The sequence below is a fragment of the Melospiza melodia genome, chromosome 9 (assembly GCF_035770615.1).
Source record: "Melospiza melodia melodia isolate bMelMel2 chromosome 9, bMelMel2.pri, whole genome shotgun sequence".
Lineage (NCBI taxonomy): Eukaryota > Metazoa > Chordata > Aves > Passeriformes > Passerellidae > Melospiza > Melospiza melodia.
The window spans coordinates 8191071-8219047 of record NC_086202.1 but is presented as its reverse complement, the minus strand read 5'-3'; the positions used below and the strand labels follow the sequence as shown (position 1 = coordinate 8219047).

Sequence of the window (27977 nt, the reverse complement as noted above, 5' to 3'; positions counted from 1 at the left end):
GAGATTATCAGTATTTTAGTATTAAGAGATTAGCAGTCATTTGTGACTAATTCAGGAATGTCAGATTACTTTTTGTGGAACAGAGTAGACATTTGCTGATTGAAACTGCAGGGTCAGCCTTTTTGTCCACTTACAACATATACTTCAAGTTTGGGCTTTTGCAGATTGGAAGAATCTTGATATTAAAATTGTTGCCAAATATTTTCCTTTGACTTAATGTTTTATTACTCTAATTGCCTCAGATTTTTTTTCCTGCCTCTTAGTTTTTGTTGCATCATGTTCTTGCAGTAACTAATAATTAGATGAATGCTTGCACTTGAATTTCTGGAGTTCTGTTTGTGCCCCTGGTTCTGAACAAGACTATGGCTTTGTCAGGTGTCCTTTGACTCCCTGAGAGCAGAGTGACTTGCACAAGGATTGGCTCTCATGCAAAGCACCTCACTGATTATTTAGTGCTCCCACACCTCTTGTTCACTTGTCCACATCCTCCATCAAAAGTGAACTGGAAATCTAGAATAACAGCACTTTTGAAAGGGAAGTAGTAGGAAATCAATAAAAATTACCTAGTACTGCAAAGTAACAAGGCTTTTTTTATCCTTATAATTTCAATTTATGAAGCACTGTTGGAAGAACTTGAGTATACTTTGCTTACTGGGTTTGGCTGAAATTATTTATTATTTAGCAGTTGGTGTGTTCCTAACTGCATACTGTGAGGTAGACACAAGGGTGTGTTTTGCCTGTACAATTCAAAAATTATTGATCATTGTTTAGGTTTTGGCTGGGAGGAGGTGTGCAAGCTCTTCTTTGAAAGAGCTCAGTTTTCTGCAACTGCTAGTACTGGCACAGAATAATAATGATAGCATAATAACAAAACATAATTTTTAAAACAGGTCCCTTACATCATTCCTCCAGGTGTAGTAGGTGTGAATATGGTACTTCTGCCCAGTCAAGAATAGTTTTCTGTGGAAAAACAAGCATTAGAAAAAAACATTTTAAAAGCCTGATTGCTAATGCAGCTCCTTTGGGCTGCTGTGAGCAGGGCGTTCTGCTCGGAGCTGCTGGCAGCCCTGCTGGCTGTGCTCCAGGGCTGCTGACAGTTTGGGCTGTCCGGAGCCTATCGGAGGAGCGGCTACATCAGTGTTCCTCCTCAGTGTAACCTACAGCAATGTGGGTGTTCCTGGCGTTGTTCCCCACGCCCCAGTTCGCAGTTATAGGTTCAGGCCGTGGTGGATGTGGAGGAGAGGTTGTCACAGCCGGGCACGGTGTAAATCCAGGTGGGGAGAAGGCTGCTCATAACCCCGCAGGTGCACCGGGGCCGCGCAGTGTGCCGAGAACAGGTAAAGTGCGACTCGGAGAGCTTTGTTGTCCCCCCTTTTAAACCGAGAACATCCTAAACTTCCGGCTGGGAGGGTTGGGGCTGAGTGGGGCTCGGAGGTGCTGGGGGTTGGCTCGCTCAGCGGAGCCGGGTGTGCGGCGGGGCTCTGGGGCAGCCTCCGCCCGGCTCCTCCGGCTGTCCGGGGCCGCTGCCTCCGCAGCCCGGCGCGGGGCAGGACGGGGCGATGGGGGCCGGGAGAGCCTTTCTGGGGAGGGCTGGGGCTGGTTCCCAGCGGGCCGGGATGTCCCATCGGCGGGGACACCTTGCTGTCCCATGGGCGGGGTGCGTAGGGCAGTGGGGATGCGGAGCCGGCTCCGAGCCCTGCGCAGCCCGGGGCAGGGAGGAGGGACAGGAGGCACCCGAAAGCGCCGTTCCGCAGCCCAGGTCCTGTCCCGGCCGCTCTGCCTCTGGTCCCCCCGCAGGGAATGCCGAGCTCCGTGCGGGGATTGCCGCAGCTCGGCAGGAACACGGCGTGAATCTCTCCAATAAGTAAACAGGGCTATGGTGCGTTAGTAAAATAAAAATAATCCCCACCACCCGGGGAACCAGACTCAGCCCGTGCTCTCGTGCTTTAATTACTTTGTTTCTAGCACTTTTTGGGATGCGGCCAGAGGAAAGAGCTGAGCCTGCCAGGGCTGGCTTTCCAACAGGTTGTGTCTCGTGTCTGTAACAGACATCTTTCTGCAAAAGACACGATAACAACTTGATCACGACTTGATAACCAAGGAAAGACTGATACCTCTAATGTGTCTGGATACTTCATGAAAGGAATGAGAGTAGCCTCTTTATTTTGCATAGTAAAGATGAGGCGTCACTGAGAGATAAATTGTCCACACAATCAGATTTCCCCATTTATTCAGCAAGGGCTGTGCCAGACTGCCAGACAGGCAGTGTGTGTTCTGACCCACTTCTCATCTGTGTGTTGGGGTATCAACCATGTCATCTTCAGTGTGTGCTCTAGCCATGGGCAAAGACAGTAGCATAAGCACTTCTGTTAGAATAAACTGCTCTGTAAGTTTAGCAAAAGCTCTTAGGTCAGAGAAGTGCCTTTTATTCTGTAACTCATGGGTCATAAAGGATCTGATCTGCAGCATGCTGATTTTGACAGTACCCCATGTGAGCAGTGCTGCAAGATCAAGATCTCTTTATGGACAGGAGCCTTTGCTGCACAGGGGAAAAGAGCCTCTCAAAACTCCCTTGCTGCAGAACTGGGTGGGGGAGAACAAATAAACTAGTTTTGCAGAGCGTCTTCTGGAAATTTAATCCTGTTTATCCCTTGGAGAAAAACATTGTCAAAACTTTTAGACTGAAATCTGTGATGTTTTAAGGAGAAGTTAAACATTTCCCCTGTTGTCTTGCTCCTCGCCCTTCAGTTTCAGATCCCACTGTGAGCTGCCCCCAAGCAATGCCTGGGGCTGGGCAGAGGGGAAGCATGGGGCTCCTAACAGAAGTTGGTCACTGCCTCCAAAGCTTGGCAAGAAGAAAAAAGTAAAATTTATTTATGGAGAACAAGCTGAGAGAGACTGAAAAAGGAGACAGGAAGATTGGTTCCCCCCTCCCTCCCTACATCTGAACATCAGATGAGCACGTAGCAGTGAGCTCCCCTCAGCCAGCTGGGGCCATTCCTCAGCACTGACAAGAGGTTGCTTGGCTTGTTAAAAATGTGTTTTAATGAATATACAGTGTAATCTTTCCTGCTTTCTCCCTGATTAAAATGAGTGATATTTTGCAATGTTGAAAGACATGTTGGGAAGGTACTTGTCAAGAGGAGCTTTTCTCCCCTTTACCTCTTTCCCATCTCTGGTGTCACTCCTCCAAACACACTACACATGGTCCCAAGTCTTACTTAGCTTTGAGTAAGTTGCTGTCATATTCATGTGTCCAAGTGAGAATCTGGATACAATAATAGGAGTTTTGACTTAGTGTGGTTTAAAAAATATGTATTTTTGACTCATTATTGAGGTAGACATTATTAAAATTCCCTATCTTAATGACTGAGAAGATAAAATGAAAATGTCCTTCACTCACCACCCCACCCCCCCCCAGCAAAGCTGCTAAGGTTGCTGCTGCTAATCCTGGGCTAATGCTGATAAGCAGCAGGTGATGATGAAGCTTTCTTTCAATTCCTGTTGCTGAGAGTCTGGCTGGGCTAAAAGGCAAGGAATTCATCCTGCAGATTAGTTGATTTAAACACAAGATAAAACCAAGTTGGCAAAACGTCTTGACCTGTCAATGTTTTGTGTGAAAACAATGTGAAATCCACAGCACCTGTCACATGTGGCTGCAAGCAGAGACCTGTCCAGCCCTGGGTGATGTGCACCATGGAAATAGCTCCTGGGAAGAATGTCCTTGAGGCATGGCAGAGGAATGACCTTTCCTCTGTGGAATTTGGAGGGCTTGAAGCTCCTGGGGGACACACAGTGGGGCTTCCCCAGTGAAGCTGTATTTTGATCTCTCTTTATTTAGCCAAGTCTGGGATCTGTCCATTTGGTGGGGGCAGTCTGCTGAAGGGGGATGCTTGATGCACCTGGCACTGCAGGACAGGGTTATTGTGTCTGTAATAATGGTGGGGTGATGCCAGAGGGTGTTTCTTAATCCCTTCTTCATTTTGTACCTGTGCAGGTAACTGAGCATGGCCTGCTTAAGTATCTTGCCTTGTGTGGTGTGAGTGATATATAATTTGCTGCAGAGACAAGTATTTCCTGAGAAAAATCCACCCATTTTCTGGAAAAACAACTAATAGAGCTGGTTATCATGAAGCACACTTACTTGTCTTTAACTACATAAAGAAAATCTGCTTGTGCAATGACAGGGGCAGAGACCCATCAGGAATCTGCTCTAGTGAGTGCTTTTAATCTGGAGAAAAAATAAATATCCATGTTTGAAATAGAAAGCCAAGAGCTCTACCAGATACATTTGGTCCAAATCTGGGCATGCTTGAAAGTGTCACTGAAATCTACCTACTATGTGATGGCAGCCTCTCTGATTTCAAAGGAAAAATGAGCAGAAAATTGAGTTTGCTGGACAGTTATGCATAAAAACATCTCCTCAGAAAGCCAGTCCTTGTAAAAAAGGAGGCATGAAGGAGCCTGGGGCTGAGTGTTGTTGGGGACGGGGATAGGGATTGGGATGGGGACAGGGAAGGGGACGGAGATGGGGATGTGGATGGGATGGGGATAGGGAGGGGACGGGGATGAGGAAGGGAATGGGAATGGGATTGGGATGGGATGGGGATGGGATGGGGATGGGGACAGGCAGCAGCACTGCTCAAGGGATGGGTCCCCGGGTTGGGCTCCGGAACAGGGGCATCCCAGCCGGAGCTGATGGGGAGCTGGGGGGATGAGGCTCAGATTGTGCTCAGTGAAGCCCTGAGCAGCTCTCTTGGGCCCTCCACTGGCCTTCCCAGGTGCCCTGGTGGGACTCAGCTGAGAAAGGGAGGTGCACAGTAGAGGGAGGAGAGGAGAGGTCTGTGTGCGCATGGAGAGGACGGCAGGCAGGGCTGGCTGTCCCTCCCTGCCAGGGCTGATCTCTCCAGGTGTGATGGGAAAGGAGAGGATTATGTTGAGAGATTTCCTTTTTTATTATTCCTTCATTTTCATGTTTTTTCTTCTACCTTCCCTACCATTCTCCCCAGGGTAGGAGTTACTTTTGCCCCCCAACAATATGTTTCTGAGCTCATCACCTGAGACACCCAGGAAGATGATCAGCTGCAGGTAAAGAAACTGGCTTTGGGAATTGGATTGCTATTCCTCTCCTCTTTTGTTTCTTTTTGTGGTTTTTTTTTTCCTTCCAGATTTGTCACCATGAACCTCTCGTCATTTGAGTCCATCTGCATTTTCCTGCTTGCCCAAGGTATGTTTAAAGCTGCCATTTTGCATTATTGGTTTTGGTCTCGGGTGCTTCCCTATCTCCAGCTGGAATTTTTCACTCTGAGGAATGAGAGCCAAGTGAGTGCCTCTCCAGGAGGTTTAGGGATAAACTTCTGAAACATAGTCTCACACAAATGGGGAAGAAAATAATACCTGGAGAAACAGCTTTTCTGATGATTTGAACATGTGACTGATCCATATGTAAAGTGTCAGATTGTGACTGATCTGTATGTAAAGTAATGTGGGAAAAGCTGATATTAAAAGTGCCTAAATCTATCCAGTGTTTATGGCTGTAATCTCAGAAGCCTAAGGCTGGCCTAGCTCTCATTCTTGCCCTGTGTCCCTGCATGCAGTGAGCAGAGAGACTGTCCTGTGTGCTAGAGTCATTTCCTTGTCATTTTTCATGCTCTGTGTGTCCCTGCCAGAAGGAATTTCCTGACATAGATACACTGCTGTGTCACCAAATTATGTTTTGCAGCTGTGAAACCTATCCAGCAAACCAGCATTTTTGCTGTTATAGGTTAAATCCTGTATGTCTTGTTCATGGATGGCTGTTTGATCCCACAGCTTTGCTGGTACTGGGTATACAACAAATCCACGTTGGCCAGGAGATGATTGGCAAGATCTCAGCTGCTGGCCAGTGTAAGTTTGTTTTATAAAGCATTTTCTAGATCTGAATTCCCTCTTTCTTTGGTTTTTTTGTTGTGTTTTGTTTAGATATTTTTAAAGTTTGTTGTTGTAGTAGTTATTTACATTTATTAGCCCCTCTTCAGTCTGTAAAGTCCCCAGCAATGCTCTGGCAGTCACAGTGCTGCCTCTACTCCAGCCTGGCTTTCTCCCTCATTGGTGTTAGCTCTCCTGGGACGTGATCCACTCTGGTTTTCCCCTGATTGGCTATTTGCCAGCTGTATGGTGTTTCTGTCAGCTCTTCAGAGCCTGCTCCAAGCAATCCTGATTTGCAGAGCTATGTTTAATTACTGCCTTGATCAGACCTCCCACGTGGGTGGTTTTTGGGGCTGTAAAGCCACAGCTTGCTGGGAGCAGGGATGGGGCTCTGGCTGGCCCATGGTCACCTGCAGCTCCCTTGTTGTACTGGCAATCAGCTGCTGATAAACTCTGTTGTGAATTCTCTCCTGATTGTCAGGATCTTTAGCTTGTCAGAGTGACCCCAAGAAAAGTTAAAAAATCTCTTTTCCCAGCCCATCACTTGAAGAAGGAGTCAGAGCTCTTCATTTCTTGGTCTCAGGGTTGTTTATTGTGTCTTAGCTATAAAAAATTTTCTCCTGCCCTGCTGAGGTCCATCCAGCAGCACAGTTCCAGGCACTCTGCCTGCCCCCAGGGTGGTGCTATGTCTTTATACTAAAAACTACGTGTACAATGTTTACAATTCCTTCCCAATTCCTATCATCTATGTTAGACAGTGAGCTTCTACTCTATTGTTATGTCTTTATACTAAAAACTACCTATACAATGTTTACAATTACTTTCCAATACCTATCACCTATGTTAGACAGTGAGCTTCTACTCTAAATCTATCTAAAAGTGCCAACATCACAGCAGAAGATGGAGGCCAAGAAGAAGGAGAAAGGCTGGACATGCCCAGATCCCTTGCTCCCTATGAATCCCCATTCAAAAAACCCCAAAATCTACTTTTTCACCTCATGATAAATTCACTATAATTTTACTTAGTTTGTCATGGCTTGCAGATATTCATCTAAGGTTGGTAACTTGCTCCAGGGGTCATAATCAAATCCCTCGGTGTTCTGGGCTGTGTGCCAGGGTCTCTGAGCCCCCTGGCGGGGTCCTGGCAACTCTGGACACCCCGAGGGATGCTCTGAGCTCCAGCAGGGGCTCTGCAGCTTTCTCTGTGTGTGCTCAGGCAGGGGTAGGAGCCCTGCTGCAGCTCCAGGCCCAGCCCAGCTCCCAGGGCAAGGCTGACAAGCCAGGACAGGGCTGGCAGGGAGGCTGTGCCCCAGCTTGTCCGCAACACAGAGCCCCAGGGCCAGGCTGGGTGCCCCCTCAGGAGAGCCAGTGACCCAGAAGGGAATGCCTCACAACCTCCAATCCCTGTAATCTGGCATTAGAAAACCCTAATTATGAAATTCAGGTTTTGGCTAGCAGGAAGGATTTGGAAAAAGTAGTGACAATAAAAAGATTATAATAATGGGGGTAGAGTAGCATCACTGGCCAAAACAGCTCTTAAGGGGTCAGTGTGCTTGATCTCTATTGAGCTTCTGGATTCTTTTTCCCTTGAAGTTGATTCTGGCAAATGCTGCCGAGGAGACTTTAAAATTTCCCTTTAAATGCTTTGAAAATGATTCTTCATAGTCTGCAATCTGCCATTTATTTATTTCAGTGAATGAAAATTAAATGTGAATGTCAGTGAGATTGTGGGTTTCCACTGCAGCAGAAGCACCTCAGAAACTTCTGCTTGAGAGCAGTCATGTTCATGCAGGCAGGGGTGATACAAAGACACAGTTTCACAGTGTATATTTGTTTTCTCCTAGTGATGCAGTGCTCTGCCTCATTAGATGTCCTTTTCCTCCTGGATGGCTCCTACAGCATTGGCAAAGGAAGCTTTGAAAGGTCCAAGCACTTTGCAGGCAAGCTCTGTGATGCCTTGGACATCCATCCAGACAGAGTGAGTGTCAGGAATATCTCCTGTAATTTTCAAATAGCTTGGCCAGTGTGTCTAAAGGCCAGTGGTAATGTGCTGAGTGAAATTGCAAAATTCATCTACCATGGGGGCAGAGTATTTATTATTATCAGAAAGATGCAGTTTGTGAAGCAGTGGGATTGGAGGATGCTTCTTGATTCTTCAGATTTTAAACAGTTCCTTATGAACTTGAGAAAATACATAATCTTTCCGGTTAAAGATTATTATTTGGGTTTTTTTTACTGATTTTATTTTGGTTTGGAAGCTCATCAATTAGTTGGATCTTTCTGTTGCTTTTCCTTGGAAAGCTGCAGAATTAATCTCTGGGAAGTTAGCCACCTTTCTGTGCAGATGTAAATGATGTATTCTGCTTGCTCTGCTTCCCCCAGAAGGAGATGGGTGCTGTGCTGCTGTAGTTTCAGATCTTTGTCCCTGCAGTCAGCCTTGAGGCACCTCTGGACATGAATGACACATCCTGGGATTTGTCTGGGGGGACTTAACTGGCAGCAGTTCCAGGTGTGCATCAGTCCCACAGCACTGCCTCAGTTGAGGGCCTTGGAACAGGCTGGAATGGCTGCTGGACTTGATTCCATGCCAGAGCCTTTCCAAATAAATGTCAGGTCTTTGGGAAGGTTGTATTTTATTTTTTAAATACCATCTCTCCACTAGTCTTTCACTTAATCGTCTCGCAGACTGGACTGAAAATTGGTAATCTTTTCACCTTTGGAATTGTCACATTCCGTAATACTTCTTGTAAGGCTTTAGTGAAGTATTCTGGATGTATTGCCCAGTACAGACCATTTAGTCCATTTGCATTTTCAACTTGAGAAAATGGTTTTAGAGGAACCATTAGAAAAAGTATTGGTTTGTGTTTCCTGCTGTGCTCAGTGCCAGAGGGAGCTACTCTCAGTGATGGAAAGGTTTCCTGCCCAGTGTATAAATGGGCTGGTGTATAAGGTGTTATTTTTAAATTTACTGCCCCTGAGGCTGTGAGCTGCTCTGAGTGGATTAATACAGATCCTGAGCTGCTTCTAACTGCAGCAGAGGCTGCTGTTGTTTCCAGATAAACTTTTTTGCCTTGTTTATAGTCTGTATAGATAATAATGGAGTTCCTGCTCTAAGTTCATTGAGACTGCTTGTGGCTTGACATCAAAAACATAGTTTGCCTCTATACAGTTTAGTCTTCCCAAGTTTGTAAACTGATCAAAAGAGTAAAACTTGCACAGACACCTTTCATAACCTTCCATAACCTTTTCTTTTAGGTCCGTGTGGGAATGATACAGTTTAGCTCAACTCCCCACCTTGAATTCCCACTGGATTCTTATCTAACCAAACAAGAAGTGAAAGAGAGAATCAAGAGGACTGTGTTCAGGTCAGCTTATTTTACAGCTCTGCTCTTTTTCTGGGCTTTTTCTGGGCTCAATCTCTGGATTGAGGGTTTTTTTTGAGGTTTAGAAATCTCTGCTTCAGCTGTGCTTACACCAGAGTGATGTCCCCAGAGAGGGAGGTGAATGAACACCGTGCTTCGTGATCCACAATCCACTAAAATGTGAAACCTGGTCTGTCTTAGTGAAAGCTGATAGGAGACAAAGTTTTCAGTGTCCTCTTATAACATGGTAAATAGAGAGTTTTCCAGCTCTTTCTGTCTGTTTGAGCCAGGCAGTGGGTTACATCCTCCACGGAAAAACAAGCATGTTGTTCCCTCATGGCTGAGTGTGCTGCTTCATTTTTTGGTGGTTAAAATTTCCTTTGTCCTGTGAATCAGTGATGAACTGCTGCTCTGTAGATATCTATGTATGCTTGCTGAATTCAAGAGGATCAGGTTTTCAGATGGAAACCTTTTTTCTTCCTGAATGTTAAGAGTTGGATGTCTTCCCATGACCCCTGGAAATGGAGCCAGAAGTCCAAAGAAGAGCTGTCCTTAGAGCCTCTCAAAATCCAAACTTTCCATCTTGGAGAAATACATTTGGATCTACTGAGGATCTGACAATCACCCCAAAATACCACTTGTTTTGATGATAGATGAGGTATTGGTAAGGCCTCTGGATGTCTACTCTTTTAGCTGATCTGCCTTAGGACTAAGGGTTAGATCAACGTTTCCCATGGATATCTTCTGCTCTCAGGATGTTGCACATATTGCAAGCAAATGTGATCAGTTTTGCATTTTTCAAGCAAGATCAGTTGGCTGGATTTTGTTGTATTTCTTTTGACGAGTTTAGCAAATCGAGAAAACCTCTTGTGTACTCTGTTACAGGAAAAACTTGCAGAAGACAAAGATGCATTCCCCCTCTCTGGTTGTTGTTGAAAGTCTGTGAGAGCAGAGAAAGTGAAGCAGTCTGGCTGGCACTGCATTTCCTTGATGACAACAGAGGGATGCTGACAGATCAAACAGAAATAATTACTTTTTTGCCCGGCTATTTCATCTAGTTTAAATGAAAAGCTGACATTTTGAAGTCGATAAAATAGTTATGGATGGATTCCAATTGGCTTCTGAAAAAAAAATGGGTGTGTGACATCTTGGTTGAGAAGTTCCTTGATGTGCTTCTGATGAGCCTTTGGCCAGTGAGGCATTTCCTGACTGCAGCCCAGAGCTGACAGCCCTTGGAAGGAGGCAGCACCAGACTGAAGTGAAGCTTCTGTGATTTATTTGGAGACTGCTGGTCTCTCTCTGTGAATGCTGTCCAAACAGCTTTGGAATTCGTTGGCCAGTTCCAGTCATACTCAGTGGTAATCTCAAGCTGAATTTCACATGAATTTCTTTCATATCAGTCAGCAGCTGGTTACAGGAGAGAAACCTTCTTAGTGCTGTGCCTGAAGAAAGACAGCAAGTAAAGCCCAGATCTCCTTGTACTTCAGAAAATCCCTATTGGAGTAATGCCTCAAACACATTTCCCCTGTGTCAAACCCCAGTGAAGCTCCAAATGCAAATTAATAAGCAATTTGATAAGCTCTTTATTAACTTTTAGTAATCCTTGGGGCTCACATGGGCACAGTGTACTGAATTCATCAAGATTTAAGTCACCACACTGACTATGCACAGTGTGTTTTTCCTCATGCAAAGCACTGTTCAGTGAAACATCTCACAGACATCTGGTCAGAAAAAGGCAAATTTGGACTTGCTATGAACACTTGGTCACTGAGTATGCTTGGAAATGGTGCAGTGCCGGGGAGGAAGAAGTTCAAAGCAAAGATGCCTGGCAAGTACAGAATGATAAAGTTTCTGTGAAAATCAGAGGGTAGATGGAAAAACAGTGCACTTGGGCATGATGAAATGCTTTTCTAGAACAAGCAAATCAGGAATCAGGTGCTAGGGCAAAGGATGGATGTTCAGAAAGCAAATGAGGTGTGTTTGTATCAATGCAGACAAAGAACATGAATCCTCCGAGGAAGGAGTGACACCTGTGGTTTGGTTCCCCTGGATTGCTCTGGACAGCAATAAAAGCAGCCCTTAAGGGCAATTACAGGAAATTATTTATAGCACATAGGTCTGTGGCACGTGTGGAAGAAGCTGGGCAGGGCAGGGGCTGAGCAGGAGCACTTGGGCTGTGGGTGCAGGAGAAGCTGAGCCTGAGTCAGCAGTCTGTGCTGCCAGCCCAAAAGCCACCCTTGGGCACTGCATGAAAGGGGTGAGGAGCAGCAGGCCAGGGGAGGTGATTGTGGCTCTCAGTCCATTGTTTGAGACCCCCCTGGGGCACTATGGCCGTGTCTGGGGGCACAGCATGAGGAGGATGTAGAATGTTAGAATGAGGAGAGCAGCTGGGATCCTCAGAGGGTTGGAGAACCTCTGCTTTGGAGACAGGTTGGGCAGAGAATGTGTTTTAGGGAGAGATGCCTCTGCCCAAATGAAGATGCAAATGAGACCATATGATGGCAACACAGAGATTTTATTTACAAGAAATTTGAGGGAGAGAGAAATAGGAAAGAGGTCTCAGAGAGAGAGAAAAAGAGCAGAAAAGAATCTGTTGGAACTAGATGATCTCTGAGGTCCATCTCAAACTACACCATTCTGTGATGCTAGAGGATGTGTAGATGTGCTTTTTATCTTGATATTACCAATATAAATAATATAATATATAAAATATATAATAATAATGTATATTAATAATATAATAAATAATAATGCATTATAATGTATATATTATAATAATAATTTGCTACTACTACTATTTTATCTCCATCGTCATCTTATTATCATCCCTATTGTTCTTCTCCTTCTTCTTCTTCCCACTATTTACTTCTATTTCTTCTTCTACATCAATTTATTCTTGTCCTTATTCCTTCTTATTCTCAGTCTTAATCTTTGTTTTCTTTTTTCTTATTCTTGTTTAAATTCTTATTCATTTTCCTGTTCTTTTTCTTATTCTTTTTTTCTTATTATCATTCTTATTCCTTTTTCTATTTGTATTATTTTTCTCATTCTTATTCCTTTTTTCCCTTGTTTTATTCGTATTCTTAATCTTTTTATTATTCCTATTCTTGTTCTTATTTTTTTTCTTATTCTCATTGTTATTATTATTCTTACTCTTTTTTTTCTCATTCTTATTCTTATGCTTATTTTCTTATTTACTAGTACTTCTTAATCTTCTTCGTATTATCACAGAATCACAGAATAATGAGGTTGGAAGAGACCTCTAAGATCATTGAGTCCAACCTATGCTCTAACACCTCAACTAGACTTTAGCACCAAGTGCCATTATTATTAGTCCTATTCCTATTCCTATTTTTTTGTGTGTTTTTTTTAGTGTGTTTTGGTGGTGGGTTTTGGGGTTTTTTTGGGTTTTTTTTGGTTTTTTGTTTTGGGTTTTTTTTTTTTTTTTTTTTTTACTAATGCTACTATTTCTAAAACCCAACTTCTGTCTGTTTTGGATAAATTGTGTTTGGCAAAGTCATGCAGTGTGCAATGGAGTCACGCACAGTGTGCAAAACTCTGTGTCTGTGCTCATTCCTCGCCGATAAAATCCCAAAGGATCTGCATGTAATCCTTTCAGGATGAGAGAAAACGTCCTTGGATTCCACCAGGGGAGGTCCTGATGAAATATTCAAAACATTTTTTCCCTGACAGAGTGGTCAGGGGTTGATTGCAAAGAGTTCCTCAGGGAGGTGTGGAGTCTCTGTCTTTGGAAGTGTTCCAGCATTGTCTGGCTGTGGCACTTGGGGACATGGCTTCAGGGTGATGGTGGGACTGGATGGCATTCAAGGTCTCGTCCCACCCTGATGAGTCTGTGACCTTCACCACTGAGTCACATGGCACCAAGTGCCCCCATGGGTGCTGGTTTGAGGCTGGCCACATGGGTGATATTTGTCTTGGAGAGACCAGCCTGGGATGCTCCACAGCAGCTGGGGATTGCTGGGGCTGCAGGGCCATGTCTGGGCAAAGGCAGCTGTCCCAGGACATGGGGGACATGCTGAGGGCCAGCTGCCCCTGTAGGGCCCAGGCTGGTGCTGGCAGCCAGCCCTAATCGTAGGGCCATGGGGCCAGGCAGGAGAACATCCCCTGCAGCGCCCGCAGCGCCCGGAACAGGCGGGAGCGACGTCTCTTGGAGACCTTTCGGTCAACGGACTCTTCCCAGTCAGACTCTTCTTGGTAGCTGCTGACCTCTTCGTGGGCCAGCTCGTGCTCGCTGGGCTCTTCCCAGGCAGAGAGATTCTGGGAGGTACTGACTTGTCCTTGGGAAAGGCCTTGCTCCTTGCCTTCTTCCCAGTCTGAAATTTCGTGGTCGCTTCTGACATCTCCATGGGACGGTGCATCACCTTCCCCGACGGATTCATCCCAGTCAGAGAGCTCATGGTGGCTTTGGGCTTCTTCTAAGGAGAGTTTCTGCTCAGTGCCTTTCTCTATGCCTTCTTCCCAGTCTGAAAGTTCTTCGTAGCTTCCAGCATCGCCATGGGACAGCTCTTCCTCACTGTATTCATCCCAGTCAGAGAGCTCGTGGTGGCTTTGAGTTTCTTTTGAGGACAGGTCCTGCTCCGTGGCTTCTTCCCAGTCTGAAATTTCTTGGTAGTTTTCAACATCCTCATGGGACAGCTCTTCCTCAGTGCTTTCATCCCAGGCAGAGAGCTCGTGCTGGCTTTGGTCTTCTTCTAAAGAGAGCTCCTCCTCACTGCTGGCTTCCTGCTGGGATCCTTCCTGGTACCCACCTGCTTCTTCTATGGCCAGCTCCTGCTCTGGGCTGGCTTCCCCTTGGGACCCTTCCTGGTACCTACCAGCTTCATCTACAGCCAGCTCCTGCTCAGGGCTGGCTTCCTCTTGGGGCTCTTCCTGGTGGCTCCCAGTGTCTTCCAGGGACAGCTCCTGCTCAGGGCTGGCTTCCCCTTGGGACCCTTCCTCATGGCTACCAGCTTCATCTATGGCCACCTCCTGCTCAGAGCTGGCTTCCTCTTGGGGCTCTTCCTGGTACCTACCAGCTTCATCTACAGCCAGCTCCTGCTCAGGGCTGGCTTCCTCTTGGGACTCTTCATGGTGGCTCCCAGTATCTTCTAGGGACAGTTCCTGCTCAGGGCTGGCTTCCCCTTGGGACCCTTCCTGGTACCTACCAGCTTCATCTATGGCCATCTCCTGCTCAAAGCTGGCTTCCTCTTGGGGCTCTTCCTGGTACCTACCAGCTTCATCTATGGCCACCTCCTGCTCAAAGCTGGCTTCCTCTTGGGGCTCTTCCTGGTACCTACCAGCTTCATCTATGGCCACCTCCTGCTCAGGGCTGGCTTCCTCTTGGGGCTCTTCCTGGTGGCTCCCAGTGTCTTCTAGGGACAGTTCCTGCTCAGGGCTGGCTTCCCCTTGGGACCCTTCCTGGTAGATTCTGGATTCTGCTTGGGCCAGCTCTTGCTCACTGTAGTCTTTCTCTTGGAACTCTTCCTGGTACCTACCAGCTTCATCTAGGGACAGCTCCTGCTCAAAGCTGGCTTCCTCTTGGAACCCTTCCTGATGGCTCCCAGTGTCTTCTATGGCCACCTCCTGCTCAGGGCTGGCTTCCCCTTGGGGCTCTTCCTGGTACCTACCAGCTTCATCTACAGCCAGCTCCTGCTCAGGGCTGGCTTCCTCTTGGGACTCTTCCTGGTACGTACGAGCTTCATCTACTGCCAGCTCCTGCTCAGAGCTGGCTTCCTCTTGGGACTCTTCCTGGTACCTACCAGCTTCATCTAGGGACAGCTCCTGCTCAGGGCTGGCTTCCCCTTGGGACCCTTCCTGGTACCTACCAGCTTCATCTATGGCCAGCCCTTGCTCAAAGCTGGCTTCCTCTTGGGGTTCTTCCTGGTGGTTCCCAGTTTCATCTAAGGACAGCTCCTGCCCTGTGCTGGCTTCTTCCTGGGAGACATCCTGGTACCTACTGTCTTCTTCTAGGGACAGCTCCTGCTCAGAGCAGACCTCCTCTTGGGACCCTTCCTGATGGCTACCAGCTTCATCTAGGGACAGCTCCTGCTCATCTGAGGCTTCTCCTTGGGACCCCTCTTGGTATTTATTGATTTCTTCTTGGGACAGCTCTGCGCCTTCCTCATCTTCGCCCTGAGAATGCTCAAGCTCCTCAGCCAAGGCCCCCTCCTCAGGCTCTTGCTCTTCCAGGGCTGGTCCCTTGTCTGTGTCCACCTGCTCCTCACTGGAGGCTCCCAGTGGGCTGAGCAAGGGGCTGGGGGTGCAGCAGGGGCTGTGTGGGGCAGAGATTGGGCTCTCTTCCCCTGTTCCTCCTGCAATTGCTGCTTCTATTTCAGCATCCAAGCTTTGCTCCAGGTCCCTCTGTTCCTCTGGCTGCTGGCCAAATCCCTGGATCACAAGCACAGCATTGTCCACGATCTCACAGCTGATGCGCCTCGCTAAATCCAGCACAGCCTGGCTGCACTCCGGGGACCAGCATGGGTTCTCTGCTGCTGCTGGTGGCATTTCCCCCATGAGGGCAGGAGAACCCGGTGCCCTTTCCACCTCGACGGGCTCTTCCTCCTCAGCCAGAGTGGCTGCCAGCTCATCCTCCATGGAACTCCCCAGGGCAGAAAAGGCTCTGGGCAGCTCATGAGCTGCCTCTCCTGCCACCTCGGTGCCCATACTGCTGGGAGAGGTGGGGCCCTCCTGGGCATCCTCGTCCTTCTCTGGGAGCAAGGGTTTGTCCCATATCCTGTAATCAATGCCTTCTGCCCCATGGGACAGCCCCTGGCTGCTGATGCTTCCTTCCTGTTGGGGCAGCTTTTGGTCGCTCCCATCTTCTTCCCATTGGGGCAGCTCCTGGACATTGTAGTCTTTTTCTTGTGATAGGTCCTTGTCCCTGTTGTCTGCCACTTGGGACAACTCTGGGTCACTCTTGTCTCCTTCCCATTGGAATGGGTGGCCTTGCACCTCTTCCAAAGGAGATGGTTCCTGGTGTGCCCACCCTTCCTGCTGGGCCTGCGCTTGGTGTGTCTCATCCTCTGTGCGCAATCGGTGCAACTCCTGGCCTGTCACTCTTGCTCCCCACAGCCTTTGCTGTGAGGCATCTCTCCAGTGGACTCTCACAGTTGTACCTCTCCCACACTCACACCTCTGATACAACTCTTGGTGCCTCACAGCTCTCTGTGGGGAGACTTCCTGGGCCCTCACACCTTCCTGTAGTTGATTATACTCTTGGAGTGTCATTTCTTCCCAAAGGCGGAGCTCCCGTCTGGTAATGTCTCTCCATGGGGAAAGCTCTTGATCCGAGTCATATTCCCAGTCTTTATCCATGTGGTCAAAGGCGCCCTCCTCCTCAGTGTCCTACAGGGGCAGGCCTGAGCTGCCCCCTGCCCCCAGCCTCTGCCCGCTGAGGGCTGGTTTTCCATCCATCCAGCCAGGCAAGGGGCTGGGGGCTGGGAGTTGGGCTTCACCTCCTCCTCCTCCTCATCTGATGCGGTCAGGGCACAGGGATCCCAGGAGCTTCTTCCTCCTGAGAGAGCAGCTCTCACAGGAATGGGATTCCCGGGGCTCTGTGCCCCTTAGATACCCCTGACACAGCCCTCTGCTGTGTCACAAGGGCCACAGCAGTGTCACACATCACCCAGGGCTCTGACACACACCGTGTCACAAAGGGCCACATCCGGCACCCCTTCAGCAGCTGAATGACCACAATGTTCACATGGAAAGACAGAAGCTGTAGAGACATTTGTAGAAAATGGAAATAAAGTTCAAATATCCAAGAGTTCTGGTTACTGGACCAATTGCAGAAACACTCTGCTGTAGAGACCACTCCAAGTTGGAGAGGAGGGACATAAGGGTGAAGAGATGGGACCAGTGGGTAGGAAGATGAGAAGAATGACAGAATGAGACATCCCCATGGATCTGTTGTGTGGCAACAAGCAGAAATAGGCTACACTTCCCATTACCAGAGTGTAGCTATGATATTTTCTGAAAAATCCTTTCCTTAGGATTTTTTTTCCCGAGAAGCTGAAAGGCCTCAGGAACAAAATGTAAATAATGGTTATCTGCTGCTGTGGAATGCAACAGGTGGATCTGAGATTGGTCTCTTGTGGTTGTTTCTAATTAATGGCAAATTACAGCCCAGCTGGCTCGGACTCTGTTTGAGACACAAGCCTTTGTTATTCATTCCTTCTTTTTCTGTTCTTAGCCTAGCCTTCTGATGAAATCCTTTCTTCTATTCTTTTAGTATAGTTTTAATATAATATATATCATAAAATAACAAATCAAGCCTTCTGAAACATGGAGTCAGATCCTCATCTCTTCCCTCATCCTCAGACCCCTGTGAACACAGTCACACCAGAGGGTAAAAATTTGCAACCCAAATGGTAAATTCAGTACCAGGGGAGGAATTCTGATTTCTTCTTTTCTGATTATATCTCCCTGCTTTCTAGAGGTGGCAGCACAGAGACTGGTCAGGCTCTGAAGTACATTCTCCACAAGGGTTTCCCTGGTGGCAGAAACTCAAGTGTCCCTGAAGTCCTGATCATCATTTCGGATGGAAAGTCCCAGGGCAGCACTTCAGTGCCTGCAATGCTGGTGAAGGAGAGACACATCACAGTTTTTGCTGTGGGAATCAAGTTTCCAAGGTAGGAAGCTCTCCAGAGTGGGAAGCAGACACCCAGCTAGCCAAATGGCCAGTCGTGGTGGGTGAGGGGTTGTCTCAGGCTAGATATAAGTTTTGAAAAGAGAAAAAGGTGACTTAGTTTTTGCCAGAGCAGGGTTGATTTTTTTTCCTGTAGCTGTGGATGTATCTAGGAGATAATCCATACCACTTTGTCATTGCCAGGGGTGGGGGAAAGGGACTTTATCCCTTCAGAGAGGAAGGGCATTCCTTCCTTCCAAGGAGGGGAGAAAGTGTGGTGGACAAACAGTGTGGAGACAGACTTTCCAAGGAAATTGATTTCGTCTTATGTCTTTTGTTATTCATATTTTTATTGCTGCCGTTGCTGCTTGATTTCTCATTTCGTTTCTGTTCTCAGTAAATTGTTCTTATCTCAGTCCATGAAATATTTTTGCCTTTTGTGTTTCCAACTGGAGGTGAGAGGGGAAGGAAGGGGAAGCCTGGTTTCAGTGAGAACACTAAATTGGGGAATACCATTCTTAAACCATGACAAAAAGGAATTTTCGGGGTAATGCAGGCACAGAGGAAACACTGACTTGGTGGCTGATGTAGAAGGAGCACCAGAGTTAATGACGGAAACTTTTCCACTCGGTAGAGCTATGCTGCTGCCTGAGACTAAACACACCAGGATCCTGGAAACTGAGGAGTGTCATGGTTTTGCATCAACTCTCTGTTTGCTGCACAGGGTTGGTTCTGACTCTTAATTCTTTGTGGGGGAGGCTGAGCAGCTGACCTGTGCCTTGCTTGGCAGGTGGGAGGAGCTGCAGGTGCTGGCCAGCGAGCCCCCTGAGCGGCACCTGCTCTTTGCTGGAGATGCTGAGGATGCTGCCAACGGCCTGTACAGCACCTTGAGTGACTCTGTCTGCACTGCCACCGCTCCAGGTGACCCTGCTGGCCACACCTCCATGCCCATGCTTTAGCTTGGACATGGCACTGAGTGAGGAAGATAAGGCAGTGTCAGGAAGCACGCAGGGGAATTAGCAGGTGTTGCACTTTGAGGTAATCTGCTTCTGGTGCCCAAACAGGATGGCATGCTCTCCAAATACCTCCAAGCTGCAGAATCCTAAATCTTCCTGCATCCTGATTCACCTCTGAAAATGGGAATATTGGCTTTTGGTCATGTGACAGGGTATAGAGGGATAAAGGCAGTTGTGTTTAATTTTCTAATGGACTTGGCTGTGTATCAGGGCGAGGCACCAGGAGTTAGAAAGAATAGAACTGGAGTGGTCCAGAGGTAGCAGAAAATCAAACACATGAATGATAAAGGCACCAAAGGGGCTGAAAAATTGTCACTGAACCATGAACTCAGCAGTGTGTGGTTTATAGCAAAGCAAAGGAGGCTGAATATTTAGGTTTCCAGAAAGTGGAGTAGGCTGGTGATCTTTTCAACAGGAAATCTTACCTCTGGGGTCTCCCAGAGGCTCTTGGAAGCTCTGCCCAGTCTGTTGTTGTCAGGTAGTTGAAAACAGCTGTCTACTCTTACAGCCTTTGCATTTTCAGGCAGCTGAGGCTAGTTTGCCTTGTACTTTGCTGCAGGCTGCAAAGTTGAGTCCCACCCTTGTGAGCGCAGGACCCTGGAGATCGTGAAAGAGCTGGCTGGCAGCTATGTGTGTTGGAAAGGCTCAAAGCAGCCCAATGCAGTGCAGGCTTCACTGTGCCCCTTCACCAGGTAAGCTGGGCACCCACAGCTCTAAAAATGAGAGGGACTGAGAGATGAATACAGTAATGAGGCTTTTATCTGACCATGACTATTTACTGGGATAAAGATCCCTCAGAAGACTGATGCAAACAGTCTGTAGTGCTAGGAAGCGTCTCTGCTCTGATCATTGGCTGAGCAGCAAGCAGACAAAATAATTTTTTGAGTCTTAAAAATACATCCATAATTTTAAAATGTAAATATTACAGTTGAATTTTTTAAAAAATGGTAGATTCAATGAAATTATGCTTTTCCTTTTGCCATCTCCTTTAGAATGGACTATTTTAAAAAAATACTTGTTTTGAAAACCTGTGTTTTCAAAGGGAAGTTTTTCCATTGAAAACACAGTAAGATCCACCTTGAAGGCACCTTGTTAATATTTAAATTAATGGCAAATCTTATTCTTCCTGTTTCAGGTGGAAGAGAGTCTTGATAAAACACCCATCCAGGTGCTTCCGAACTGTATGTCCAGGTGGGGTTTTGCTCTTCCAAAACTTTAATATGTGAAACAGGAAAGGTGATAATTAAAGAGCAAAAAGACAAGGGTTTGCTTTCACTTCTCAAAAATTGTGCTCAGAGTGAGAGACTCTGATCAGTAGATATTTAATCCAGTTTTTGTTTCTCACAGGTATCTATGATCAGAGTTCTTTTGGATTAAAATGTCTCCCAGTAACTTCTCCTCCACTTGAGGAGCCAGTGAATTCTCATTTGCTCGTGTCCTGGGGGCAGAGTCTTGCACTGCTTCCCAGTGCCTGCAGGGTGTCACTGTTCTCCAGCCAGGGGAGCATGCAGGGATGCCTCCAGTCATACACTAGGTACCATAAGCAGCATCAGGTTAGTGGGGAGCCTGACAGGTGCTGATCACCAGCCCATTTTTGTGGCTGTTGAAGTAGCTGTGCTTCTTCCGTCCTTTTTGCAAGTTCAGATGATAGCAGCTTCATTTTCTTTATCAGTACAGCGCTGTCCAAGCAGCAGGCCAGACCCTGACCTCTTCATTGCTGCTGAAAATCTGTCAGGACTGCAGGACCTTTAGCAATTCTCTGTTTATACAAATATGGTGTCACTGCTATTGTTCCACATCAAACAAAGTCAGTCTGGTTTGCTTTCTTGTCACAGCCTGCTGGAGAGCCATCCCAAATGGAAATTGCCATGGAGGTGAGGTCGGCCCTGTGTTAGTTCAAGCTCTGCAGCAAGAGGGGCAGAGCTGTGACCCTTTTTCCACTAGCAATGCTGCTCATGCTGGCAGAGGACGGGGAAGGGCAGGCTCCTTGCTGATGACCTCTCTTTCTCTTCCCTGTCCTGGTCAGACCCCTGTGACTCCCAGCCATGCCAGAATGGTGGCACGTGTGTCCCAGAGGGACTGGACAGGTACCACTGCCTCTGCCTGCTGGGCTACGGAGGAGACATCCACTGTGGTAGGTGTGAGCCTGTGCTCTGTCTCCTTCCTGCTCAGCTGGGTCCTGCTTTGGTGACACCCTCTGTGCCACCTTGGGGACAACTGGGGTGGGGCCACAGTGCTTGGGCTTTTCTCCAAAAGCAGGCTGAATTTACTGTCATGCTGTGTCAGGCCCAGTGGCTGGGTCCTGCTGTTCAGACACTGTGTGGGTATGAAGAGCACCAGTATTGACAGTCTCACCCTTGCATGGCTGCCTTTGTGCCTAAATGCAGGTGCCATGGGATCAGAGTCACTGGGAGAGACATGAACATGTCTGTTGGTCCCCTCCCCACACACACGGGTGCAGCAGGAGCTCCTGGTTTTGGGGGTTCAATGTAAAAAAGCCAAAAGCTCCTGATCATTAGAAAACACCTTGTACTTATTTTCCCCAGAACCAAGGTTCCAGCTTCAGAGTGTCTTAGGGTGTCAGAGGTGAGGGTCTGGTGCTTGGACTCTCTCCTTTCTCCAGTATGTGATTGTGTCATTCAGAGGTTCTGCCCACAGCATTAAGAGTGGAGCTGTAATTTCTGATTTGAAGTTTGCCATCCAAAATTGCAAGAATTCCCATAGATATTTCCTGTCTCTAAAGGTTTATATGGCATCCGAGCAAAACAAAGCCTGCTCCTGGCCCATTTTTCCTCCAGCTCATGATATGAATGGCAAAATGTTTGGGTTGCTGGACACAGTGTCCCCTCTCCACAAGGCTTCCAGCAAGCCCCTGTTGGGGTTGCCCTGCAGATGACTGATTGCCTTCTCCCTTTCCAGCAGCAAAGCTGAGCCTGGAGTGCGGTGTGGATCTCCTTTTCCTGATGGACAGCTCAGCAGGGGTCACACTGGAAGGGTTCCTGCGCTTCAAGGCCTTCCTCAAGAGATTCCTCCAGGCCGTGGTGGGCCAGGACTCCCCAGTGAGCGTGGGGGTGGCCCAGTATGATGATGATATCAAGGTACCCATTGAACTGGGCCAGCACAAGGACACACTCAGTCTCATGAAGAGAATTGATGCCTTGAATTTCAGTGGAGGGAGAACCCTGACAGGCAGAGCCCTGCAGTACATTGCACAGCACGGTTTTAGGAGCAGCCCAGTCTTTGCAGATGTGCAGGATGATCTCCCACGTGTGGTTGTCCTGCTCACTGACTCCAAGTCCCAGGATTCGGTAGCAGAAGCTGCTAAATATGTGAAAGACCAAAATATCTTCTTGATTGGCTTAGGCAGCAGCTTCATGAGAGCAGAGCTGACCATGGTGACTGGCAATCCACAGCAGACCATTGTCTACTCTGACCCCCAGGACCTCTTCAACAGGATGCCAGAGCTGCAGAGAAAAATCTGCAGTGTGGGCAATCCTGAAGGTAAGATTGGTGTGGGCAAGGGGGGACAAGTTTGCCAAACCATGCAGCGGTGTCCTGAATTCCAGCAGGGAGGAGGGAAGGACAGAAGGATCAATGTCCTTGTTTTGTTTGTCAGTCACAGATCCCAGGACTAACCTCCCATGAGTGATTTTTGTGATGGATCTTGTGAAGGAGACATAGATCACCCTTCACCATCAGTGATCAGCAGTGTTGAATTTTATGCACAGTTTCCTCTCGCTGCTGTTTTTCAGTCAGAAAGGAGCAGATATATGTTCTGAGAGACACCATGTTTGTGCTCCTTTCCCCAGGCTGCCAGGCCCAGTCTCTGGATTTGGCATTTGCTGTGGATGCCTCGTCTGGAGTTGGCCTGGAGAACTTTCTGCGTCTGAGGCGCTTTGTCAGGAGCAGCTGCTTGCACTTCATCATCAACCGGGACGTTACCCAGATTGCCCTGGTGACCTATGGCAGCAAAGCTCACACTGTCTTTGCCTTGGACACCCACACCAGCAGCTCTGCTGTTCTCCAGGCCATCGACCAGGTGCCCTTCCTTGGGGACTCAGCCTCTGCAGGCAGTGCCTTGCTGCATGTTCATAGTGATGTAATGACTGTGCAGAAGGGAGCAAGGCCTGGGGTCAACAAGGTGGTGGTGCTGCTCTCCAACGGGGGGGGCATGCAGGGTGCAGCTGCCCCAGCCCAGCAGCTGAGGCACAATGGCATCCTGGTGTTTGTGGTTGTCGTTGGGGACGCAGACAGGGACACACTGCTGAGAGTTGCTGGGTCCCCCAACTACCTGGTGCACATCTCCTCCTATGAAGACCTGCAGTATTACCAAGGCCTTATCATCGAGAGGATCTGTGAAGGTAGGAGAGCCTCCAGTCATCACTCTTCTGTCAGTGCCACCAGCTGCTGCTGTTGTAGGTTTTTGGATGTTTTACTGACTGAACTTGATACTGTCTTTTGCATTTTACGGATGGGGAAACTATGACACAGAAATGTGATGACTGCCCAAAGCAATCCTTCAGGAATTAGTAACCAAATTTCCTAAGATTCAGTCCTGTGGATGAGAGTGGCCATAGTGTGGCTGGCTCTTTCCACCCCTGCTAGATCTAGGTTCTGTTTTCTCTGAAGGAAAATGTTTTCTCTTTTTCTGATGTTGCTTTAAATCTGTAGAATTTACTGTGTGTTACTGTTCCTCTTCAGTGTTTCTGGGGGAGGCCTCAATGGGCCCCTTTTTTGTGCTGGTCTCTGCTGTCTTGTCCAACAGGTTTGTGACCAGGTGTTTGTAAAGTGGTGAGTCTGCAACCTCATCACTCGTTTTCATCCTTAATATCTCACTACTAAAATTATCATGTAGGCTTTTGACATTTTGTTTTGCCCTGTATTCAATCCTAAAATCAGAATCTGTCTATTTCGAAGCCTTCAAACTGTTAAACTAGTCCTTTAGACAAATTGTGATTTGTCTTATTTGTAGGACCAAATCCTTTTCTTCAAAGTGGAAGAATTTTCAAATATTTGTGTCAAAACTCATGTTTGGGGGTTGAAAAAAAAGGGGAAGTTTCTTCAAAACTTTGAGTCATGAGTGCCAGTCCTCAGCTGGGGAAAAACATGGCTCTAATAGTAAATTTGAAACACTTGCATGTTGTCTAGAAATCAGCTTTTCAGAAAGGACAGCAACCCTAGTTTTCAGACAGTGACAATGAAATTACTCCTAGTTAAAATACCATGCCTTGCTTTCTCATTCAAAATAGCCTAAGTTTAACATCTATCTATTTGCTTTGTTTTAACATGTTTATAAGATCAAAAGAAGCACATTTGAGCTGCAGCTCAGAGGTCCTTTTCATCTCTGGGCACAGCTGTGTCTCCTTCAGGCTTAGAAAGAGCTGCAGTATCAGCCCTTTGGGGTGAGAGCTGCTCTCCTGGCAGGCTCTGCAGATGGTTTCTGCTGAGCTTTTCAGTGTATTTCTGTTGCAGGGGTACTTTCAGCTGTGTTATTACAAAAACAACGTACTGTACCTTGGAATTAGCTAAAATGCCAGGGGTGAAGGGGAAGAGACAGCAGGGTTCAAGGAGTCAGGGTAATAACATATCATTTCCTGAGAGTGAATTGCTGCTTTCATTTCATCTGCAGGTAAATCACAGTTTGTACTAGATAGGCTGGGACCAAGGGCGATGTAAAGATAAGCCCTTCACTCAGTCTTCTACTCCCAAATCCAAGGCTTAATAACAGAATCATTGTCTGTGAAAGGACTTAAAACTTTATGATTATAGAGGTATTTGAGAAACAGACCCTGCCTCTGTGTACCTGGAATATGGTATTAGTTCTGAGGTTTCATCTGAAAAGAGTCCAGAATAAAAGGACCTAGGGTTTAGGAGAAAAGTTCCCAAGCATTAAATATATATGAATCAGATTAATGGAAATGCAAGTTATTAGGATCATCAAAGTGCAAGAACCTCATTTAAGGTTTGTTAACAGCAGGCTGGAATTCAGAGAAATGGTGTTGGGGCAGGGACTGTGATGTTATGCTGTGGAGCATCCCTGGAGGGATGAGGTGGACACTTGTAAAGCAGAGCACCATGGAACAGCAGCACCTGGAAGATGAGTGCTGTGTCCAAGAGATCCAGCTTTCAGCCCAATAATAGTGAAAGTGTCCATCCCTGGGAATACACTCTCAGGCAGGACCCCAGTTCACAAATCCCATGGTAACTAAAATATTTTTTAACCTGGCTTGGTTCCCCATGAAATCAACTCGAGCTAAAGACTGATATGTCTCAGGTCTAGGGCTGTCAAAAAAAAAAAAAAAAAAAAAAAAGAAAGAAGAATTTCAGTTATAATTCTGCCAGTTTTAGGTGTGGGTTGGGATTCAATGACTTGATGTGCAGAGGGAGAATGAGCCCAATGTCTGTTGAGCTGTAGAAAGCTCCCTGACAGATAGGGGATAGGATTTGTGTTCTTTTTCCTTCCTCTTTTTCTATTTTCTCTGTGATTTTTCTACCCTGGAGCAAAGGGTAAGGCAAGCAGCTCTACACCACTTTGTAGCTTTTGAGCAGAGGAATTTCACACCCTCACCAACACCGCAGTGGTGTTGCCAGCAGACTGGAAGCAAATTCCTCTGGGATGCTGCTACTTAACCTAATGTATTGGCAGCAAGGCAGCATGGAACCCTGCCAGCCCTGCTGACAGCTGGGCTCTGTTGTGTTGAGAGGGTTGGGAAAGCTGTCACATACTTTATAACAACAGGGCTAATAACTTGGGCTGTGCTTGCAGGCTTCTCTCAAGCCCCCTCAAAAAGAAACCGAGAAATTTTCCCTGTGTTGTTTTCCATTCATGTCATCCTTACTTCCCAGCTGGCAACTTCTCCTTACTCTTCTCCAGTGGAAACTCTTATCCTCTCTGGGGCAAAGTGAGGTTTGAACTTCAGTGGCATTTGAGACTGTGAACCTGTTAGGGCAGGGCGTGTGTCTTGTTGTGTGTTGTCTGTGTCTGGTGGGGGGAGTTTGGGGGTGCCCACAGCTCTGCACATGTTCCAGTTTGCTTTTCTAGGATATGCATCCTATCATTAAGTGACTCTTTTAAGTTTACTAGGAATATTCTCCAGATTGAGACATAGAAAAGCCAAGGTTAAAGTGTCAAGACAGAATTGTGGCTTGCACCCTCTGCCACATTTAAATGTTTCTCCAGTCCCAGTAGCCCCTGATGACAATTTTTGCAGCATTCCTGATGGATGTGAGTCTCAGCTAGTAATAATGCAGATGTGCCTGAGCTTGCTCTCTGCTCTGTGTCTGTTGCAGAAGCCAGAAGCCCTGTGAACCTGTGCAAGCCCAACCCCTGCATGAACCAGGGCGTGTGCATCCTGGGGCCGGGGAGCTACCGCTGCCAGTGCCACGGCTGGGAGGGACCCCACTGCGAGAGCAGTAAGGACCAGCAGCTCTCCACACTATTCCACCTCTCCCTGAAGCAGAGAAACCCCTGGACAGCTGTTTGGTGGCCAGGCCTTGGTGCTGGTGTGGTCTCTGTCTTATGGAAAGTAGAGAGGTTTGGCCTGCTGAGGGGAGCAAGGGCTTCTCTGGAGAAGCTGTGCATTTTTATACATTCACTGAGTGAGTTGACTGTGAGGGGGGCCCAAGGAGGTCTAATAATTTTGGTAATCTTCCACTCTGTTCTGTTCCACTTTTTGCTCTGCTCTGCTAGTTGAAACAATCTTTCCCAAGTAGAAAGACTTGACTCTCATTTAATGGGAGGGAGCTGTTTCTGTTGGAGCAGACACCCTTTCAATGCTGTCCATGGTGTAAAACCTCTCCATTGCCCTCCTTCTCTTCAGCAGGGGAGCAATGCCCATGAGGTGGGGAGTCTCTGGCTCCCTAGAGATGGCCTTGTGCCCATAGCATGATGTTCTCAATTCAGATGGGTTTTCCCCATGCCCAATATTTTGCTTTTTACCTGAATTCTGACTTCCAACCTGTGGCCTCTAATATCTGTCATCTAAGGGAATGAATGGTTGGTTGGTTGTTGTGGACTGAGTGTGGCCTTATCCCTTGGTCCTAAAGCGCTCATCCCACATCTATGCTTTTCCTCTGCCACAGGAGTTCTCCGGGGGGATTCTCCAAGATCTCCAGCCCATCCTCCACATTCCCATGAGCAGTGGAGTCCAAGGGGTCTGCAGCACCTCTCCAGAGCCCTCCAGCAGAGCAAAAGGCAAATGGATCAGAGGCATTGACACAGATGTGCTGACTGCTCCAGTTCTCCATCCAGGAACACTCTTTGCCCCTCACAGGCACTGTCCAGCCCTTGGAGTTGTTGGAGTTGCTCCAGCACAGGGACTGTCTTGAGGCCATTCCCAATTCCTGCATTGCACAAACTGGGCTCCCCAGAACTCTCTTTCTTTTATAACTGAAGTAAATATTTGTGTTTAAGTATTTCTTTCTGGCATTTTGCATTTACTCATCCAGGTCTTAAGGTCTTGATTGTTTTGGGGTTTTTTTAACAGATTTTGATAGATCTGTGAGTTAGTCTAAAAATATGCAGAAGTCTGAGCAATTCTGGAGCTCTTGCTGAAGGGGTATAATAGAGATGATGCACTTGCAGCCAGGTGCTGGAGTGAACAGCTCATTACATGCAGGAAGACAGAGGAAGAGGAAGGAGAACTGATTACAAGTCTTTATTCTGTTTCTGTTTAGGTTGTTCATGCTGCTTTCTTCTCTGCATTTATTGGCCTGTGATGGTTCACGTTTCCAAAGAGAGTTTGGCCACATGCCTGCATCCTTTGGAGCATCAGCCTCACCTCATCACTAGATAAATTTGCCCACAAACCTGTAAAATTTACAGAGCTGCTCCCCCAAAACCTGTGGTTCCCGGTGCTGGGTTGTCTGCTGACTTTCCCATGGTGTCTGTCACCTCAGGAGAGCACAGCCAGGTCTGCAGAGAGCCAAGGCAGAGATATTAACTGTGACTGCCAGTGCACATGAGAATAGAGTCTATTGTTCCCAGCAGAAGAAAAATCCCTTCACCCAGATGTCCTGGCCCTATGTTTGAATAGTAACATTGGATGGACAAAGAGAGACACAAAT

At 47.2% G+C, this 27977-nt stretch overlaps 1 protein-coding gene across 4 annotated transcripts; it reads left to right on the top strand.

Annotated features, from left to right (window-relative positions):
- The first annotated feature begins 1206 nt into the window (after positions 1-1206).
- VWA2 (von Willebrand factor A domain containing 2) lies at positions 1207-27326 on the top strand. 4 transcript variants are annotated; one of them, XM_063162824.1, is made up of 15 exons: positions 1207-1337; positions 5015-5088; positions 5169-5227; positions 5812-5886; positions 7752-7885; positions 9163-9272; positions 17705-17899; positions 18686-18816; positions 19471-19603; positions 20047-20102; positions 20938-21045; positions 21831-22412; positions 22721-23272; positions 26202-26324; positions 26994-27326. In XM_063162824.1, exons 2-15 carry the CDS (start codon positions 5039-5041, stop codon positions 27125-27127), a joined length of 2442 nt encoding a protein of 813 aa, XP_063018894.1. In that variant the 5' UTR covers positions 1207-1337; positions 5015-5038; the 3' UTR covers positions 27128-27326. The 4 variants fall into 4 exon arrangements, with proteins under 4 accessions (XP_063018894.1, XP_063018892.1, XP_063018895.1 ...); XM_063162822.1 differs by having other exon boundaries at positions 5010-5088; XM_063162825.1 differs by lacking the exon at positions 5015-5088.
- Positions 27327-27977: the final 651 nt, after the last annotated feature.

Coding starts and splice junctions, on each gene's coding strand:
- VWA2 (XM_063162824.1), top strand. CDS start 5,039: ATGTTTCTGAGCTCATCACCTGAGACACCCAGGAAGATGATCAGCTGC. Junction 18,817..19,470: donor CTGCACTGCCACCGCTCCAG/GTGACCCTGCTG, acceptor ACTTTGCTGCAG/GCTGCAAAGTTGAGTCCCAC. Junction 19,604..20,046: donor TCACTGTGCCCCTTCACCAG/GTAAGCTGGGCA, acceptor TTCCTGTTTCAG/GTGGAAGAGAGTCTTGATAA.